General features: G+C 40.8%; 1 protein-coding gene across 1 annotated transcript; it reads right to left on the bottom strand.

Annotated features, from left to right (window-relative positions):
- Positions 1–196: 196 nt before the first annotated feature.
- Positions 197–20,257, bottom strand: LOC130608468 (interferon-induced GTP-binding protein Mx-like). The gene is given in 15 exon segments (XM_057426360.1): positions 197–430; positions 2,906–3,148; positions 4,146–4,222; positions 5,182–5,340; positions 7,520–7,661; positions 8,457–8,579; positions 9,535–9,613; positions 10,410–10,608; positions 11,081–11,219; positions 15,749–15,903; positions 17,157–17,266; positions 17,268–17,292; positions 18,244–18,436; positions 19,969–20,090; positions 20,217–20,257. Coding segments are annotated over 15 exon segments (2,034 nt in total). The 5' UTR covers positions 20,251–20,257.
- Between the last annotated feature and the right edge of the window lie 245 nt (positions 20,258–20,502).

Genomic DNA, 20,502 nt, shown 5'->3' with positions numbered 1-20,502 from the left:
TTAAAACTCAGACAGCATTTATTCAGTCACAACTCCCAGAAAAGAGCACTTAACATAAGGGTAGGTGTTTGCATGTAATATGATTATGGAAAATAAAGCAAACAACACTAGAAATGGGTGCTGACGTTACATTTTCAGGGATTTTATGACGTTCTTCAATAATGCTAGAAAATGAGTAGACTGAAAAATTAAGAAATTACAGTGAGGTGAATTTTCTCAGGTACTGGCGGGCTTTGGTGAGACGATCAGCTCTTTCACTGAGGTAGCTCTTATGCTTCGCAGCTTCACTGTCCTCCTGAAGCAGATGGCTTAAGTTGTTTTTTTCTTGCAAAAGATGCAACATTGTGGTCTGTAAGCCATCCCCAAAGTCATGAAAGGCAGAAGACAGGATGATCAGAGGTATCTGATTAGAGAGGCGTTTACTTGCTCCCTGCAAAAAGGGGGAAAGAAGGCAGAAGACTTATTTCCCTGAAAGAACTAAACCAGGAAGGGGCTACAGGAAGTACGGGAAGAAATGACAGCACATTTTTTAAATGTTAAGCACAGAGTTACTGGTCAAGAAGGGAGTGCTTCTATGAACAAAAAAAATGTTTACCATTAGTCTTTTGTACCTAAAAGTCTAAAAACTAAGAGTTAAGGGAATGTCAACTGTTGCTTTTTTCTCTCTGAACTAAACCCAAGGCAGGCTGTTCGCCACTTAGCTCTGCCAGCTATTGTTGGTAAGAGCTTATCCGAGGACATACCTGATGAATAGTACTTGTGAACAATTTCTGGCATCAAATATGTATTCTCTGAATACTACCAATCCATTATGGTACAGGAAATCAAAGAGTGATTTTTACTAAACTTGCTAAATTTCTGTATTTAGATGGTATTTCTGATGTGGTTGTCCTTTTAAGTGTAAGACAACTTTGGAGTAAGCATTAGCTTTAAGGGAAAATGCCTTCAGCAGTAGTGAGGCTTTGTTTTGCCTACATTACATCTATTGATACCTCAATGAAATAATTTTCTGCTAAGCTGACAAACTGTCTGGTCTGCTATTTATATATGCAAATTGAAACATTGACCTAGAAGAGCTTGTGGGATGCTTCTCCCGGGCTTCACTGATGCTCTTGGACAATGGGAGGTTCAAAACCTCTCCAATGCTGGGAGGGAGCTGCCTCCAGCCCTCCTGGTGCCAGGTGAGCACTTACTCCTGAGTGACTGGCTGCAATTGAGAAACATGCTGTCTTCCTTTCTTCTTGTAGCACCTGACTTGAAAATGGCAGTGGGAAGACCTTGAAGAGGCACATTTGATTTGTAGGTCCTATAGGGTTTGGGCAGCCTGTTTCCAGAGAAGTGTAAGGTGTTTCTGGCTTTAAATGCATCTGGAATTCAGTGGGTGCAAATCTTCCATGTACAAAGGTGGGGTTGAACTCAAGCTGAAAAATACCTAAGACTAGATGTTTAGTTTTTCTTTCTGTCTTGCAGAGATCTAGTCAATAGCAAGCAATTCGGCTGAGTCAGCTAAAACGCTTATGCCATTTTCAAAGGCCGTGAACACTTAAAAGCTTCCATTGCATTCAAAATGTTTTGACCTTGTGTAAGTCCCATGGAGATATGATGCTCTGGTATTTGTTATTGTTGAAAATGGCTCTTAGGACATTTACAAAAATGTCTAACAAACTTCTGGGACATTTGTGCTATAGCAGAGAGAATAGTGAGGTGGCAGGGAAGAGTTTACGCAGTTCTGCCTTTGTCTCATTCTCTGAAAGCTGATGGTTTTCTCTCCCTCCATCAGCCTGAATGTTTAATGCAGGAATTTGTCAAAATCTTGCTATTAGAACTCAAGGTGAGCTGTTACCTACCTACTGCATTATTAATATTGAACTTGTTGCTTTCTGGGAGAGTTTTACAAAACAAAGATCAAAAGCAAATATTGATACTGCATGTTCTCTTTGCTGTCTTTCTTTAACACAATATTTTGTTAAAACATCCCATTTGTCTTCAGAGACTTAACTTCTATGAGCTCTCTGCAATGCAGCATACACACTCTGATCTCTACAGATAGCTGAATCCGTTTTAACTTAACATTTTATTATCACTCCTCCCGTCACATTAGTTTAGGCTCTGACTGCAAGCCACTGATATGGCTTTCTGCTGGCAGCAGGAATACACAGAAGGGCTTGAGGCTGACCTGAGCTGACCTAAGCTCTCAGATGCTCTGCTAAATGCTGAAGTGCTGTACATAATGTTGTTAAGCTCATGGAAACTAGTGTTATTTGAAAAATGTGATATAGACTTGCAGTGGGGAAAGCTACCCTAGGCCTGTTGCTTCTTTTGCTGTAGAGGGGGGCTTGTCATCAACTGAATATCAGTAACTTGTAGTTACAGGGCCAAGGGCTCTTCCTCATCCTATCCTCTCCTCCATGCTGGTAAGTGATCGAGAGAACATTGTACTGGCATGGGGCTGGATAGTCAGCAGGAGCCACTCCTTTCTCTGTGAAAAGCTAGAAAACAGGGCTCACTTGCCCATAGTGTATTCCCTGAGCAAGGGGCATCAGGGAACCATGACAGGCTGGGAGGCAGGTAATATGTGCTTTAGGAACCAACTGTCATTTTAAGAAATGGCAGGCTTCTCTAATCGCCATATCTGGCACTGTGCAACTACTTCTCCCTAGAGACTGTGCTGAAACAGCTTTCTGACCAGCTTTGTCCTGGCATTTTCATCACTGGTCAGAAGCTCTGATTAGTTCATACAGAAGCTATGCCTGTACTTGGACAAGACACTTATACCCTCTGGCTACTATTCCCTGCATAGTAGTAGTATGAAAGACTCAATATGTTAACTACAGTGAGACCTGGACAGTGGGTATATAGCATTCAAAGTACAGAACAACTGCTGTATGATCATCTGTAAACTCACGTAGAAGTAAGCCTTCGTGTGAGAAACCAGTTCCCGGACAAAATAGGGCTCTTGTTGCAAATCAGATCCAACCTGTGATTCTTTCCCTTTGCTGACTTTCTTAAAGTATTCTCCATTAACAGATTTTAAATCATTTATGTAAAGGTTATCCTGGCAGTATACAATTCTCTCCATTTTAAACTGGGTCCGGATACGTCTTTGAGCCTCCTCTGCTTGTTTCTCTCTAACGTCTTCAATTCTGGTCTAGAAAAGAAAAGGACAACAAGTTCTCAGACATTTGCTTTTTTTTTTTGCAAAGGTGTCAGTGCATAGCAGCAAAGTTCCCTCAGTCATCCTCAAATTCCCTTAACACGCTTTCTTAGCACTCTTAAGAAAGCATCCCGTCTTTTCTTTCATCTTTAGTGTTTACCAGAACTTCTTCCCTCTGCATCTCTCTCACTGTGTTATGCCTAAAGACCCTCCCTAAATACTTCTGTGTTTGGCTGAAGTAGCTTATTAGCTTGGTATCTGATTGACCTGGGAGCTCAGTAGGGTTTGGCCATGCAAGTAAAATAGAAAACCATCTATTTCACTCACATTTGCATTTGAGTTTCCTTTCTAAGCAGTACCCTGTGAGTGGACACTGCTTCCTTGCTGTCCAGCATTGCTTCTCATCTCTTCTTCAAAGATCTTTCTGAGAGAAAGGCTCAACGACATCCGTATCATTTAACTCTATCCCAAACTGTGAACAGTCATCATGATTTTTAGCTTGTCTGCTCTTGCTCCCTTTTATTGAAGATGAGATTCCTGCACTGGCTAACAACATGGCTTGCCTTTCAGAGAGGCAAAAGCACTGTTTAGTGCTCTTAGGCTACCCACATGCTTACAAATCATTGCAGAACTTAAATTTAAATTAATTATAAACTCTTCAAGGCTGCCATATTGTGTTTTCTTTGCATTGTGGTGTATGTATCAACAATGTGACCAGAATGAATGAGGAATGTATGTTTTATATCTTGTCAAATTTGTACCAAAAGACAAAAGGCACTTTCATTAGTCCCATTGTAAAGGTGCTATCATTTTCGTGCTCTTCCTTATTTTATAAAAAACATAGGCCTGAAAGAAATTCAGTGGTTGCATAAGGGTAATTCAATGAGATAGGTACTCTAAGCAGTATTTACAAATGTTGTCTTTACAAATGGCTGTATTTACAAAGGCCATTCTGTCATGCTCTTATCTCAGGTTACAGGTAATGTCTCACCTTAACAGCTCTGTTTAGATTGTGGAAATTGCCAAAATGCCTTATAGTGAGTTCCATAAATTTCTCTTCAACCAGTCCTAACAGACAGAAGAAAAACAGACAAAATAATGTCAAGTAATCAAGTGAGGTTTTTAAGCTATTGTTAATATGAGACTTGGGAAAACTACCCATTTTCTATATTCATCCAGAAATAGCTGGGCAGCTGTACTGATGTACTGTGCCTTTATGACCAATACAAACAAGTAGGAATTTAGATTCCTAGGTCCAAGAGTGTGAGACATTAAAGACCTGATGTAATCACTTAACACCCGAGAGATTGAATATCCCTGAGATTTCCTTTATAAAGCAATTTCTGTGCTTACAGCTGTATCTGAACAGATGTGCCATCACTTGGCCATGTAAGCACATCTGCATCTCACCCCCTGAGTTGCCCCTGCAGGGAGAGGGGCTAGCCACATACAGGACAGATCACTGAGTCTGGCACAGACACCGTAGATGCCTTCTAAGTCAAACATAGGAGAGAGAGGATCATGACATACTTTTTCCTTGGGTGGTTTTTACTGGATGAACTATGTACTCTTCCCCCCAGTCTCAGCAGTCACTGTGTGATACAACATACAATACACTGTATGATACAATGTACAACAGCATGCAAAGAACTGGCAGAGAAGCTGGGCTCCCAGTTCAGGTTTGTGAATGCCACTCCCTGGGTTTGGGAATACCAAACTGCTGGGCTGTAACCAGGTACTTCTACTGTACTATTACTTTACTCTGTTATTTAAGGTAGTTACATTCTAACTTTCTTCCACCAGCCACTGGGAAAAGTATTAATAAATGCCGGAGACCACATGTAGAGATTGGAGGCTCTAGAGAAGAAGTAAGACTCCAGGTTGAATCAAATTCACTTCCCCACTCTGAAGAATCCTGGCTGGAGCTCTTGCTCCAGCAGTGAGAACATTTGCTCATCCTGGAAAAAAAAAAGTTAGGTGCATGAGTATCTCCCATGTAACAGCCTCATGAGGCCTGTGAGACGTACCAATCACCCTGTTCTGTATCTCAATGGCTGGCTCCTCCAGTTCTATGATCTGCTCTTTTATAACATCCTCAAATGTCCTGTAATTGGTAAAACCTGGGAACTCTCTTCCACGATACTGTTCTTCATATTTCCATGCTTTACCGGGTACAGTTTCGTTAACTGCAATATTAAAATAACATTACTTTACAACTAATCACTCAATTTATGAATATCAGATTTACGAAAGAGGTCTATTTCTCCTCTTTGAAATGCTCTTGAGAAGAGCAACTACTGAGATGATCTTTCAAGCAAAACCATTACTACAGAACTGTGCTAACACGTTATTACTCAGTTAATGACACAATGGAGCAACCACCTATATGACAGAAAGCAACCCAGAAATCATGATGGGGCTCAAAAATACTGGTTCTTCTTGGAATTGCTACCCTCATGGAACAAAACAATACCCCAAACTCCCTAAACAGTCTTATTCCAGGGAATCTACTGTTGACTATCTATTTTTATTTAAGATATCACAGTCAATATTTCTTTGTTAACATTATATGACTTTGCCATCTTAAATGGGGTATATCTCTTTGAACTGGTTTACATATTCAGGCGAAGACAGGTCTCTGAGTGTTTCGGAAGGTTTCAATATGGCCCTGTTTGGGGGTCAAATTTGTGAATCACATGCAGATGTGGAAGTAGAAGTCAAGCTATGAATGCTTTCAGTTCTAACATTCAGATACACGAATCCATAGTTGGATAATTAAAAAAGAAAAAAAAAAAATCAGTGGAAAAAACTCCACAAAAAAACCCAGAAGTGGATGTAGAGAATCTGTTTCAGAGTCTGAAAACCAACCTGTACAGTTAAGGTAGTACAAAGTTGTAACATAGCCACAAGAACATCTATCAGCTTTGCAACAGAAAGTTCAAGGCTTCAAATATTAAAAGTGTCTACTCCTCTTAGTACTTTCATTCATCATAAGAAAGCTCAAGTTAAACAGTGTCATCTGACATGTGATGATGTACCTTCAGAAATCCTAGAGGTGACCGATAATAGAGCTTTTTCTTGAGGAAGAGCTCGCTAAAGCTACCTCTAGTTTTCAAGCTATGTAAGTGAACTTACTCTGCTGCACAGGTAAATACTTTATCTGGGCATATATACACATGAGTTTGGGGTAGCATATTGTCAGCAAGAGCGATGCTGTTGTAAGAGCTGCTGTGTGTTGCTACGTGATCCTATTGTGAAGTTAGATGTATTAGTTTAAATCAATGGGGATAACCTGAAAGTGCCCAGATGGTTCCCCACTGTGGTTCAGCTGCCTTGGAATGCCTTGTAATGCAACTCAGTTGTTCTTGTCCTCTGAAGAAGTTGTATCCTTCTGCTAGTGCTTTCTGCTATTTTTTATTTATTTTTTTTGTCTATTTCATCATGCCTTCATTATCTTACTCTTCTATTCCTGTCCATAAAATCATGTTGATTGGCCTGATATTTCATGGATGTGACATAAGAAATGTTAACATACACTAATGTCTGTCTGTCTTCACATATATATATATATGTTTGTCTCTGGTTGATGTCATTCTTGCAGCCTATTTGTACCTATCATTTTAGAGGGACTAGTAATGCTGACATAGATGTGCACAGAATTTGCTTTGAGAACTGCTGCTTGTCTGATAGCTGATGATAATTCATCTCTAAGAGCAAGTGATGGGGTCTCTGAAAGATGTGAAAGAGATGCTGCAAAAGATGTTGAGTGTACTGCAGAGTTTAGCTTGCGCGCATCACCCTATGCCTCAGTTTAGATCTGAGTTCAGTTAAGCAAAGTGGGAGATGCACAGGAAGGGGTGCTCTTTGCAAGGTGTGGTGATTTCAGACTCAGAATTGCTTTCTCCACACCTTAAACCAGAGCTAAAATTGAACAAAAAAGACTAAAATTGCAAAATGTTCCTAATAATAGTAATAAAAATAGTAATAGAATTATAGCAGATTCATTATATAGTTTAAAATAATGATGATGATGATGATAATATGTTTGGTTTAATGCTGTTATCTAGAAGAACGGTTCAGAGACTCACCAACCAATTTTGTGCCAGGGCCCATAGTCTTGATTTTACTGCTTTGCTGGGAGAAGAGAGACATTCACTGATCTCTCCGTAATGACAGCATTTAACACAAGCTCTGTCCTTTTCCTCAAGGACTAAAGCATAACTTGCCTAACATTACAACAGATGCATACTCCCCGCTTCTTGTTTTTACTTTCTTGGAACAACCCATTGATGATGCTGTGTCTTGATTTAAAAGCAAGGGAATGGAATCTCAGGTCAGCTGCAAACAATGGTTTTCTATGCTTACCCTTTGCAGCACACTCTAGGAGAACCGTTTCCCATGTTTGGAACTCTTTGCGGATTTTTGTAAACAGCCTGATTTCATTTCCAGCCAACTGTTCCTCTCCACGTATTGTCTGAGAGACATCTTGATTAAAGAGTTTGATCAACTGTAGTGAATTAAAGAACAAGCAAGAATGTTGTAAAGTTTCATTTCTCCAGACTGACTTGCATCTGTAAAGCAAATCTGCAATCTTTTGATGTTAAAGCAGGAGCATGGTTCATTGAAAACATCCCTTCCTTACATCTTTTATGCTTGCAACTCCTGTTGTTTTGTTTGTTTTTTTGTTTGGCTGTCCCCAAACCAGCACAGCTGGAGGAGAATAAACTTGATACTTTTTTTGTTTTTCCTTTCCTGTGGACTCTTAGAACCATTTAGCAAACTGTGTTTGACCAGACTTGTATGAAACCTTTGAAGGCTGATGAGCCTTCTTAAGTGCCCCTGCTGGCCTCCTGAAAGCTTTCTGTAAGGGATTAGTTCCCCAAGATAAGATACTTGGACGGACTAGTAAACCATATTTTGATATCAAGAATGCATTTGATTTTATGAGTGCTGTAAACAATATAAACCCTTCAAAAAGTTTGTGGCAGGCAGGAGTGTAATTTTTCCATCCCTGAGATGCTTGAGTTTGACCTTTCAACTGAGTTGTTGTTCAGTTTTCATGACATAATCACATGAAAAATATTGCTAGAAGGGACCATGAGCTCCTGTGGTCCATTGTTTTTGTAGCTATGATGTATTCCTTCCAGAGGTTTGTCTATGTTGCTCTTGAAACTCTTCGATGACAGATACCACAAGCTTCCTGGTGCTCCATGCCAATGTTTTCCTAACTTTTAGTGGTTTCTTTTTCTCCCACATTTACCTCTTCATTCTGCTCTGTGACAAAATCAATATTGATACTCACATCAGTGAGGACAGTCAGCTTCTCAGACTCTGTTGTGGGTGAGACTCTTTTGTACTTTTGTAGATCCTGTAATGTTTTTTGTAGTGCCTCATGAATTTGTTTCTCCAGTGCTGGCAAAGTGTTCTGGTGGGTAGACAGTGAAGAAGGATATTTAGGTAGGTTGAACATGTTTGGCTTTGGAAGGAAAATAAAACCAATCTAAGAATGACCTATACCTGCACAAGATCTTTGCTGCTCTTTGAAGTCTAAGAGCTTGCTGTCCTTGCATCCCACACATGACAGTGGGATACCATGGAAATACAAATATGGCCTTCATTGAGAGAAGGCAGGGGGCTAAGACCTCTCTGTGAGGTGGGCAGAGTAGCTACAGTCCCTAGGCAACCTAGCAATAGTCCCTAGCAACATTTCATCTATAGTGAGCCAAAAACTGTCCTCACAGGTTGTGCCAGGGAGGTGATGATGTGGGGAATGCACTGACCCTTCCATTCCTGATAAATGCCTGATTGAACACAGCTGTTTAGTTGCATCAGGATATGTAAATGCTTTTTTTTCTCCTTCAGTATTGAATTTAGAGGCTCCCTGTATTTTAGCATTTTCCCTTAATGGAATAAGATATATTACTTGCAGATACATGTCTATAAAATTGAAACTCCAATATATTTACATTAGTATAATAATATAATAAAACAATTACTTGATTTTTTTTAAGACATTTTCAGTTAAATAGAAATTATTGTGTTTTAGTACGCTCATAACAGTAACTTGTCACCCAGTCAATCAACATTCACAAACAGAAATAACATGGCTGTCATTGAAAAAGCAGGAGTTATGAGTCACAAATGAAATTATTTGCCTATTGTTAACGTTCAGTTTAAGATTAACAGAACACAGGTTTTTCACTTATAACTCTCAGTGCAATTTGTCCTTAGATTGTCGGACTGAAGGATAATTAAGTGCTCTCTATGCATATAAAGATGCAATCCAATTGCAATCAATTGCAACCCAAGGTTAAAGGGCTGAACTTATTTCTAGATTGTAACCAGCACAAACAGCTTAGTATAGCGCTTCTGTTACTTACAATAATATGTCCCACAAGTTCATTTGTGAGCTTTTCTGCCAGATAAGGGATAGTAGCTCTTCTTTCTTCCAGCAGAATGCTGCAAAAAAGAGGAAAAGGTGTTTTTGGTAGACTGCATGGGCAGGGTAAGGAGGTAGCACTGATGCTTTGCTCTTTTTTCACTAGTTGTACACAATTTGAGTAAATACACAAATTGAGTAAAAGAAGGGCTGCCTGAGAGTTCAAGCACAATTGCAGCAGCAGCCTAGGACTCTGGGCATTTAACGCAAGAGTTGTTTGGCAGCCGCTGATACTGGCTAAGCAAACGGAAACAGAGAAGAAGCTGAAAATAGCAAATTGTAACAGCAGATTAATGTGCTGCTGTGTTACTTCTGCATGCGTGAAGTACACTGATTCCAAACCCTTTTCGCCTGCCATTCTCTATATTATGATTGATTTGCTGCTGAGTCATCTTCTGGGGAAATCTGTGCCCTTAGCACAGTCAGTATCCTTTCTCATGCTGAGTTTAACCATGTTTCCCAGTGCATGGAAATACTTTAGTGCCTGACTTGAAATGCTCGACTTGAAGTGCTCAAGCACTTAAGATGTTTAAATTAGAGTTTTTGAAATTATTTTGAACTTCTGAAGACCATTGCACTTCTCCCAGGGTTAAGGGGAGATATATATATCGAACTTGCATCCAAAACGCATTTTAAAGTTTTATTTGATGTGTAAAATTCTTCTGGCTTCCTGGAATGTAACACTACATGGGCAATGAGAAGTACTGAATATCATTAAAACTTGTTTCTAACCCTACTTTAAAACTCACCAAGTTGACAGGAAGCTTTGAAGTGACTTTAATATGTTTTTGATTAGGTCCTTGCTGTGAGAAGTACCTGAAATGTTTGTGAGTCTGGAAGAATTTTCTCTCCTGCTGGATTGCAGTGGCCAAGGACAGTTTGTCGTGGATGTCCTGCTGCCCGCGACACTTCACAATCATGTAACCTTTTTTGAGGGGGATGACCTTGTTTTGCATTATCTTAATGACAGACTCTTCAGTTCCTCTATCCACCAGGTCAGGTTTTGTGAGGATCCCTGGGAAATTACCCAAAAAGAAAGCTAGTCAAGTGCAGAGGTTAAAGGTGGAAGAGGTGTAGCAGGACACCCAGAGAAGGAATACTCTGTACCATGTTTTATAAAGCAACTTCTCGTCATTTGTTGGTTTTTTTTTTCTCCTCTAGAGAGCTCTCAGCTCTTGGGCTTTGCACTGTAAAACTTGCTCCGCAGTTGGCCTCCCACCCTCTTTTTGTCTTGCAAATCCTTTTTTAACAGGCAGCAGCAAAGCTTTCCTGCAATTGTAACATATAAGCCAGCAAGACTCAAAATTGAGGGATTCTTTGAGCTACTGGATCATCTCAAGCTTTGTAAATAGTTCATTTAGGCTGTTTTCTTTTTTCCTTCTTCTAGTAGCTAATTCTACAGATCTAGCACGGAATACAGAACATCAGACCTTCATGGAAACAAGATTCACATTTCTCTTCAACTTGTAGATCAAAAATTGTCTCACCTAGTGTCCTTTCTCCAGTGGGATCCACCTCTTGAGCCATTTTCAATGCTTCTGTTGTTGCAATATCCACATTACATGGCACCACTACCAAATTGAGTGTTTCTTTGAAGCGAATAATTTTTTTAAGTAGTATTTTGATCTGTAATGCAATACACATTAAGAAAATTCAGTGAAATTAGATGCTTCCATGTAAGATGTGACTATTTCTAGCAATATGAGCCACTGTCTAATGGCATTAAATGTCACATTTACTGAGGATAGTATTACATGCTAAAGGATAGCATGGAAATGGGTCAGCAGTAAAATGCAGCCTCTTTTTCTATGTCAAGATTAATCTAAACATCTAGCATGTTTGGATGTTATGCCTGTCCTGAAAGCTATGTGCAGTTTAACCTCTCATGCATATAATCTGTCATGGAAATATTGAAGATATTTTGCAAATAATCACATGTGAGAAAAACAAGTTCTGATACCAAGGTACACACTTACAGAAAGAAAGCAAGATATATCATAGAATCATAGAATAGTTAGGGTTGGAAAAGACATTAAGATCATCTAGTTCCAAACCCCCTGCCATGGGCAGGGACACCTTACGCTAAATCATATCACCCAAGGCCTCATCCAACCTGGTCTTGAACACTGCCAGGGGTGGAGCATTCACAACCGCCCTGGGCAACCTATTCCAGTGCCTCACCACCCTAACAGGAAAGAATTTCCTTCTTATATCCAATCTAAACTTCCCCTGTTTAAGTTTGAACCCGTTACCCCTCGTCTTGTCACTACAGTCTCTAATGAAGAGTCCCTCTCCAGCATCCCTATAGGCCCCCTTCAGATACTGGAAGGCTGCTAGGAGGTCTCCACACAGCCTTCTCTTCTCCAGGCTGAACAGCCCCAACTTCCTCAGCCTGTCTTCATACAGGAGGTGCTCCAGTCCCCTGATCACCCTCCTGGCCCTCCTCTGGACTTGTTCCAACAGTTCCATGTCCTTTTTATGTAGAGGACACCACAACTGCACACAATACTCCAGGTGAGGTCTCACAAGAGCAGAATAGAGAGGCAGGATCACCTCCTTCGACCTGCTGGTCACGCTCCTTTGGATGCAGCCCAGGATACAGTTGGCTTTCTGGGCTGCAAGTGCACACTGAAGCCGGCTCAAGTTCATTTTCTCATCTAGCAACACCCCAAGTCCTTCTTCGCAGGGCTGCTCTGAATCTCTTCTCCGCCCAACCTGTAGCTGTGCCTGGCATTGCTCCAACCCAGGTGTAGGACCTTGCACTTGGCATGGTTAAACTTCATGAGGTTGGCATCAGCCCACCTCACAAGCGTGTCAAGGTCCCTCTGGATGGCATTCCTTCCCTCCAGCGTATCAACCGAACCACACAGCTTGGTGTCATCGGCAAACTTGCTGAGGGCGCACTCAATCCCACTGTCCATGTCAGCGATAAAGATGTTGAACAAGACCGGTCCCAACACCAATCCCTGAGGAACACCACTCGTTACTGATCTCCAGCTGGACATTGAGCCATTGACCACAACTCTTTGTGTGCGGCCATCCAGCCAGTTCTTTATCCACCGAGTGGTCCACCCATCAAATTGATGTCTCTCCAATTTAGAGACAAGGATGTTGTGTGGGACAGTGTCGAACGCTTTGCACAAGTCCAGGTAGATGACATCAACTGCTCTACCCTTGTCCATCAGTTCTGTAGCCCCATCATAGAAGGGGCTACAAATTGGTCAGGCAGGATTTCCCCTTAGTGAAGCCATGCTGGCTGTCACCAAGCACCTTGTTGATTTTCATGTGCCTTAGCATGCCTTCCAGGAGAATCTGCTCCAAGATTTTGCCAGGCACAGAGGTGAGACTGACTGGTCTGTAATTCCCCGGGTCATCCATTTTCCCCTTCTTGAAAATGGGGGTTATATTTCCCTTTTTCCAGTCATCGGGAACTTCACCTGACTGCCATGATTTCTCAAATATGATGGCCAGTGGCTTAGCAATTTCATTTGCCAGCTCCTTCAGGACCCGTGGATGGATCTCATCAGGACCCACGGACTTGTGCACATTCAGATTTTTAAGATGGTCTCGAACCAGTTCCTCTCCTACAGTGAGCGCAAGGTCTTCATTCTCACAGTCCCTGCATCTGCCTTCCAAGACTTGGATCATGTTGATAAATCTCAAATTTGTATCTCTGACAGGAGAGAAAATGTCTTTGTCTTATATTTCAGTGGAGTATTTGTGGGAAAAAAAGAAACAACCCAAAACCTCAAACCAAAACCAAGCAACCAAACAAAAAAGTCAAACAAGTCATCTATTTGGTGTTGCTTCTATGTTTCAATGCAAGACTAAAAGAGTTTGTCATAGTTTGTGTTGTATTACAAAAGGTTTACACACCTCTACTGTGCTTATACTAAAGTAAGTTTATTCTTTTTTTCTCCTGAGTTTTGGTAAAGGTGCCTCTCTTCTATACTTCACATCCATCCCAATTTCTAATATGCTACAATGCTATAGCCTCTGTCTATGAGGCATGCAGGTTGAAAATGTATGGAATATGTCATACCTGCTGCTTTTTTCTGAATACAATAGAAAGATTGCTATCTAAGTGTGAAATGAAATTAGTCTTCTCCCAGCGAATTAAGCTCAGATAATCCAATCTTGTCTTACCTGCTGCTTTCTTCTGAATACAATGGAAAGATTGCTATCTAGGTGTGAAATGAAATTAGTCTTCTCCCAGGGAATTAAGCTCAGATAATCCAATCTTGTCTCAGTTTTGTTGATACGTCTAGTTCAGTTTGGGCTATTCTTATTCCAAGTTCCAATTTAAAGGTATTCTAGGAGAAACAGTACACCCAGCTCCTGCACATCATCCTTATAGATCATAGAATCATAGAATAGTAAGGGTTGGAAAGGACATTAAGATCATCTAGTTCCAACCCCCCTGCCATGGGCAGGGACACCCCCCACTAAACCATCTCACTCAAGACTCCATCCAACCTGGACTTGAACACCATCAGGGATGGAGCATTCACAACTTCCCTGGGCAACCCATTCCAGTGCCTCACCACCCTAACAGGAAAGAACTCCCTCCTTATATCCAATCTAAACTTCCCCTGTTTAAGTTTTAACCCATTACCCCTTGTCCTGTCACTACAGTCCCTAATGAATAGCCCATCCCCAGCATCCCTATAGCCCTCCTTCAGATACTGTAAGGCTGCTAGGAGGTCTCCACGCAGCCTTCTCTTCTCCAGGCTGAACAGCCCCAACTTCCTCAGCCTATTTTCATATGGGAGGTGCTCCAGTCCCCTGATCATCCTCGTGGCCCTCCTCTGGACTTGTTCCAACAGTTCCATGTCCTTTTTATGTAGAGGACACCACAACTGCACACAATACTCCAGGTGAGGTCTCACAAGAGCAGAATAGAGGGACAGGATCACCTCCTTCGACCTGCTGGTCACACTCCTTTTGGTGCAGCCCAGGATACAGTTGGCTTTCTGGGCTGCAAGTGCACACTGAAGCCGGCTCATGTTCATTTTCTCATCAACCAATACCCCCAGGTCCTTCTCCGCAGGGCTGCTCTGGATCTCTTCTCTGCCCAACCTGTAGCTGTGCCTGGCATTGCTCCGACCCAGGTGTAGGACCTTGCACTTGGCATGGTTAAACCTCATGAGGTTGGCATCAGCCCACCTCACAAGCATGTCAAGGTCCCTCTGGATGGCATTCCTTCCCTCCAGCGTATCAACTGAACCACACAGCTCGGTGTCATCGGCAAACTTGCTGAGGGCACACTCAATCCCACTGTCCATGTCAGCGACAAAGATGTTGAACAAGACCGGTCCCAACACAGATCCCTGAGGAACACCACTCGTTACTGATCTCCAGCTGGACATTGAGCCATTGACCACAGCTCTTTGCAAGCAGCCATCCAGCCAGTTCTTTATCCACCGAGTGGTCCACCTATCAAATTGATGTCTTTCCAATTTAGAGACAAAGGATGGCCTTGTCCAACTAGAGTTTTATCTGCATTCTCCAGCATTTCTTCTAAAAGTAACCAGAGGAAGAGCAGAGATCCCCTCCAATTTAGTGCATATTCTGTTAATTTGAAAAAGGGTCTGCTGGGACCCCTTAAGGGGTGAGAAAACCAGAATGGGTCTGATTCTGATGAGCTCCATAAGTAATGGATAACAGAGCAAAAAACCTGTAAGAGGGCCAATTTGCTGCCTTGTTTCAGGAGAGCTTACAAGAGCTCAGATCTATTCACCTTTGCCAAATGCATCCAAAAAGCTGGTAAGAGACAACTCATTTTGGGATGTATCTATCTACTAGACTGCAGTCTAGCCAAGGGACAGACAGGCAACACTGTGTTCAGGGTCCATATGGGTGGCTTATTCCATGTTCCCATGGGTAGGCTGTGGCAGGGCCCCTGATGCGGCTCCTTCCCAGCTAGTGTGGGCAACTCCCTCTGGCAAGACAGGGCAGACAGAAGATCCTGGGCCTCACTGTTCCTGTGAGCAATTCCTTGCCTGAAAAATAAGGCTGTTTGTCAGGGTAGCTTTATTGCTGGCTCAGAAGCCCAGCATAATAACTTCAGCATCCTACAGCAAAGGCTTGTATATGAGGTACGTTACAGAAGTGACTCTGTGAATAGACTGGCGTATGAGGAGACCGAATTTTACCTGTTCCCCAATGTCTTTTGGCTGGTCCCCCACAGCCACTCTGGCAATTCCAGGAAGATCAATTAACGTCAGATCTGGTACATCTGGCGACCAAATTTCTAGGGAAACCAGTTCTCCACTAATGGCACCTTTAGTACCAGCCACAACATTCTGGGCTGAAGAAGAAAAGAATGAGGCAATGAATATAAGCTTTAAATAATGCATGAAAGTGAAGTTGAGCACAATGACTTTGAAAAATATCTGCTACCAACTAAAGTACTTTTAGGCTTGGCTTTTTTAGGCATGGCATCCAGCCATGCACGTAAATCCATTAATGTAAAAATATAAAGAAATTATTATGCAATTTGTGGGTACATGGAGTCCTTTTGCAATGTGAACTTTAATACTTTACAGAGCATATACTTATGAACTCTCATATATGCAAAGTACACATAGGTAAACCACAACAAAAGTGATTGGACAGAATACTGATCAGTTTTAGAAATTAGATTTCTCAATGTTAAGACACTTTGTAGGCATTAATTAATCCTTGGCTGCCTCGGAAGATAATGACATTCTATATTCTTCACATTTTGATAGGTTGAGAGATCAAGTGATTTGTCCCAAATCTCGTAAGGCAATAATGCTTGAACTGTGAACAGTATAGACAAGCAAGGAAACACAGTAGTCATTCTCATGAGGAATTTTCAGTTCTGTAATTAGCTTAATCAATTCATACCACTTACTTGGCCAGTTTTGGAAGGATATATTGAAAATACCAAAATAATACATTGAAAAGCTAATGGAAAAACATTAGGACCATTAACAATATTGCAGAGCAATGTTAGTCAAAGAAATAAGAACAATCCAATTTTCACAAAGACCTTACCATCCTTCGGGCAAGAAAAATGTTTCCTTGCACAGCATAAAATACCATAAAATCAAAGCTGTGACATAAAAAGTGCAGTGATTGAGGCTGTAGTCACACTAGCTGGCTGAAGCTCTTTATGCTTTCTAGTCTGCCTTCTTGCAATTTTCTCCAAAATCATAAGATTTACAGCCACAGACACCTCAAACATTCTCTGAGTGAACTGAAGACAGGAACCAGTTAGGGCTTCGTATTTGATTGACAACCTTCCCAAACCAGGCAGACAGCATCCAGCTGAGGACACATCGTGGCCTTTTATTGGACATCATGAGTCATCCTAACTATTGATCTAATAAGTGGTACAACTTTCATAAGAGAGTTAATTTATGCTCTCCCACCGTCTCCTGCTCTAAATCCAGCTCTTGGTGTTACTGCTGGCTACAGTCACTGTGTTGATGTGCAATCACTACAGTCTAGAGACTGCTGCTTAGCTTAAGAAAAGATGAGAAAGGATTCAGAGATTGAGAAAGCCGAATCAGAGGGGAATACATTACAGCTCACCTTGTCTTATTGCATTATCCACCTCAGAGGCATTGTGGAGCTCAATGTTAAAGCTGCGGTAACGAATTTTCCCTTTCCATTCCTGGGTGGAAGGTGTTCTTTTCAGTTTGTTCCAAGGGACATCGAGTAACAATACCTGCAGCAGTTCCAAAAACAGAGGTAACTCTCTCAGCAGCTTTTACGCATGATACACAGCATATGGACTGCATGGTGTATATAGGGCTGCCTAATACTTTGCGCAGAGACACAGAAATGTTTCAGGAAACTTTGACAAAGGGCTGTCGTCTGACTTGTCGTTCAGAGTAGGACTGTCATTGGCACTAATGAGGTCAGTCATGCCTCTGTCCTGCCACAGTTTGTCTTGCAAACCTCCAAGGATGGAGATTTGCACTCCTCTGGGTGACCTGTTTCGGTGCTGCACATACATCCTATGAGAACCTTCTCTTCAAGTCCAGCTTGAAAGACTAGATGGCACTGTCAATGCACACAGAACTTGCAGACATTATGTTTGTGTATATACACACACAGAGAACTGAAAGGCGAATCTTGAGCAGCAAAGTCTTCCAACAATCTTCTCTGACTTATATAACATCGAAGGCACATATTTGTTAATAGAGATCTTTGTACACTTTTTTCCATACAAAAAAACAAAAAGAAAAAGAAAAAGAATAGGTATCTGTAAGAAAATCTTGTTTAAAAAGAACACAAACCAACTTCAAAAGCAAATTTCAAAACTAGTCTTCTATGTGAAACCGACACTCTGCTGCACTACTCTGCTGGGAAACGTACAGAATCAGCTGATGCGACCTTTCAATCTGGCCACATTTTGGGACAAGTACATTACACTATACTTTTCTTACTCCTGGTCTCTTGACCACCCAGGAAGTGTGCCTTGTTGAAGTTACCCTGTGATGCTTGACCTGCACATCTGCTTCTTCTACTGGAGACCAGAGCTGAGAAGGCCCTTGGGATCTCACAACTTAGATACAGTCTCAGTCATGGAGTTATCCAACTCTAGAAAATAAAATAATAAAAATCCCTTCTACAAAGTGAAATTCAGGTGAGTTCTGAGAAAGTGAATCCTTACCATTGCCTCTAGGAAGAGCAATACCAGACAGGGCTTCTAGGACGGAGCTTTTCCCAGAGCTCTGGTCTCCAATCACTGCAATCGCAGGCAAAGCCATGTCTTTTTCTATTCCGAGAGCTCTTAGGCTATCGATGAGATTAATGCAGGGTCGGATTTTTTCTTCATATTGGTTACACAAGGTACGTTCTGCTGCCTGTTAGAGTTAAGCTTACAATTAATTTTTAATTATTTTAAAAGAAGTTGTTTCCTCACAAAACCACCCCACTTTAAGGCATCTTTTCCGGCTCATCATTCCCAAGTAAACCTTATGTACTGGCATCAAGCTGTACTTCATATCACTATGCATCCTTGCACCTCCAATGTTATACACAGGTGTCTGTAAACAGGACAAAATCAGCTGACGTTGGCTCAATGGTTATCCTTAGTTAAAATACCAAGCTTAGTAAGCTATTGTGAGAAGGTAAAGAGTAAAGGGAGACTCATTACTAAATGTGCTTTGTTAATATACTGTTGTGTTTTTTTTAATAAAAAATAACTACCATTTTCTACCATTCATCTACAGTTGTACCGGATTATGTGTATGCAACTGAAATCTAATCCCAGTAGTAAGAGAATTTAGTACACAATAGCTTATTAAATCTTTGTTTTGAAGTTTGAAGGTTTAATTTTTGCACAGACACCGAAAGTATTCTGATCTAGCATCCTTAACAGGTGACTAAAATCTTTTAATCCATGATGGCTCTTCTTTCTGTGCCTCATTTTAGGCTAGGGTAAAGGATGAATGATTTGTTTTAAATGAAAGGTTATTATTTTTTTGTTTGTTTGTTTTGATACACATGCCAGGTATTAACAAAGGCTCTTCATTTTCATAAAAACAAACCAAATAATTTCCAGCCCTTTAAAAAACTGGTCCACCTGCTGTTAAATATGGTCAGCTAAAGTTAGTTCAGCTTGGTTTCTTCTTCCTATTCCTGTCTCCATTCTGGTCTGGCTGCTGCATTTAAAAATGTAATTCTGATAACACCAGTATCTTACAAACTCTAACAGGTCAGGCACATTCATACCTAATTTCTTCCAAAGAAAACCAGGAGTTTCCCACCTTTGCCTATGTCTAAGAAAGCCACCTCTGAAAATACATCTATCAGTCGTATATAATCAAACACAGCAGCTTTTTTCTTTCAAGATAAGAAAGATATCACACATTACCGGCAGCAGGTATTTTAAAACCTTATTGGTAAGGTTCTTCATTATGATATTTACTAGCTGGTAAATCCTAAATATTTTCAAGGAACTTCATTAAATATGACACAGATTGAAAACCAATCAGTGTTAAATATTTAACACAGATAATGATCAATCTTCATTGATTGATCTCTATTGAAGGTAGAAGAGCCTTAAGTAAAAAAAATCTTCTAAAGGATTTCTATTCAACGTTTGCTAATTGTTACCAATGAAGCAGATATATGTTGCACATTAAACTGGCTGCTAGGCTGCTGCCATCCTATTTTTTACACCTGTATTTTTTATGCTTGCAGATAAATTGCAGGTACTTGTCTTTCTAGTTACACAAAGGACTGCTTGGCCCTGATCCCAAAAGTACTCCTCTGCTTAGGCCTAACAAGATCAGACTGACGAAAGAGACAACAAAATTCATTTCGGAGTACAAAGTGAAACAAAGGAATAACAATGGGGAGCATCTATGCCACCTTCTGGTGTCTGCCTTACTTTGTCCTCTTCTCCATAATATTGTTTCTTCAACTCCTGGTCATAGTTAGGCTTTCTCTCCATCACGTTATCCATTGTCATAACTTCATCTTCTAACTCTGGTGGAAGAGGTACTGCAAAAGCTTTGAAAGATGGTTATAAGGAATGCAATGCAAAACCATTTTTCACTAGGGCAAATTTTGTTCCATTAAAAGGTTGGTTGAATACTGCACTCTTATTATTCATGGCCTGCTGATTTTTTGGCTTACCTGGTAGACTGTCCATCAGTGCTTTACTACTCATTGCTGTTTGGTCCAATCACTCCTTTATATAGCCCCTGAAATCAAACATAGGACACTGAGTGACTAAACTTGTAATAGTTATCATAGCAGAGAAAATCAAACACCACTTTTATTTACTGATTCAAACCCTCAGTAGATATCAAGTGCCACAGCTCTTTTCAAATCACTAAAATTGCTCTCCAGAGGATAGACTTGAAACACTTCTTACCTCTTTCATGCTTTCTTTGTGGTTTGAAGAAAAGAATTTGTCAAA

Source organism: Pezoporus wallicus, unplaced genomic scaffold, assembly GCF_028554395.1.
Source record: "Pezoporus wallicus isolate ANWC-B61680 ecotype Strahan unplaced genomic scaffold, APGP_CSIRO_Pwel_v1 contig_8747, whole genome shotgun sequence".
Lineage (NCBI taxonomy): Eukaryota > Metazoa > Chordata > Aves > Psittaciformes > Psittacidae > Pezoporus > Pezoporus wallicus.
The sequence above is the reverse complement of the archived record's forward strand: the minus strand, read 5'-3'. Positions and strand labels throughout refer to the sequence as shown.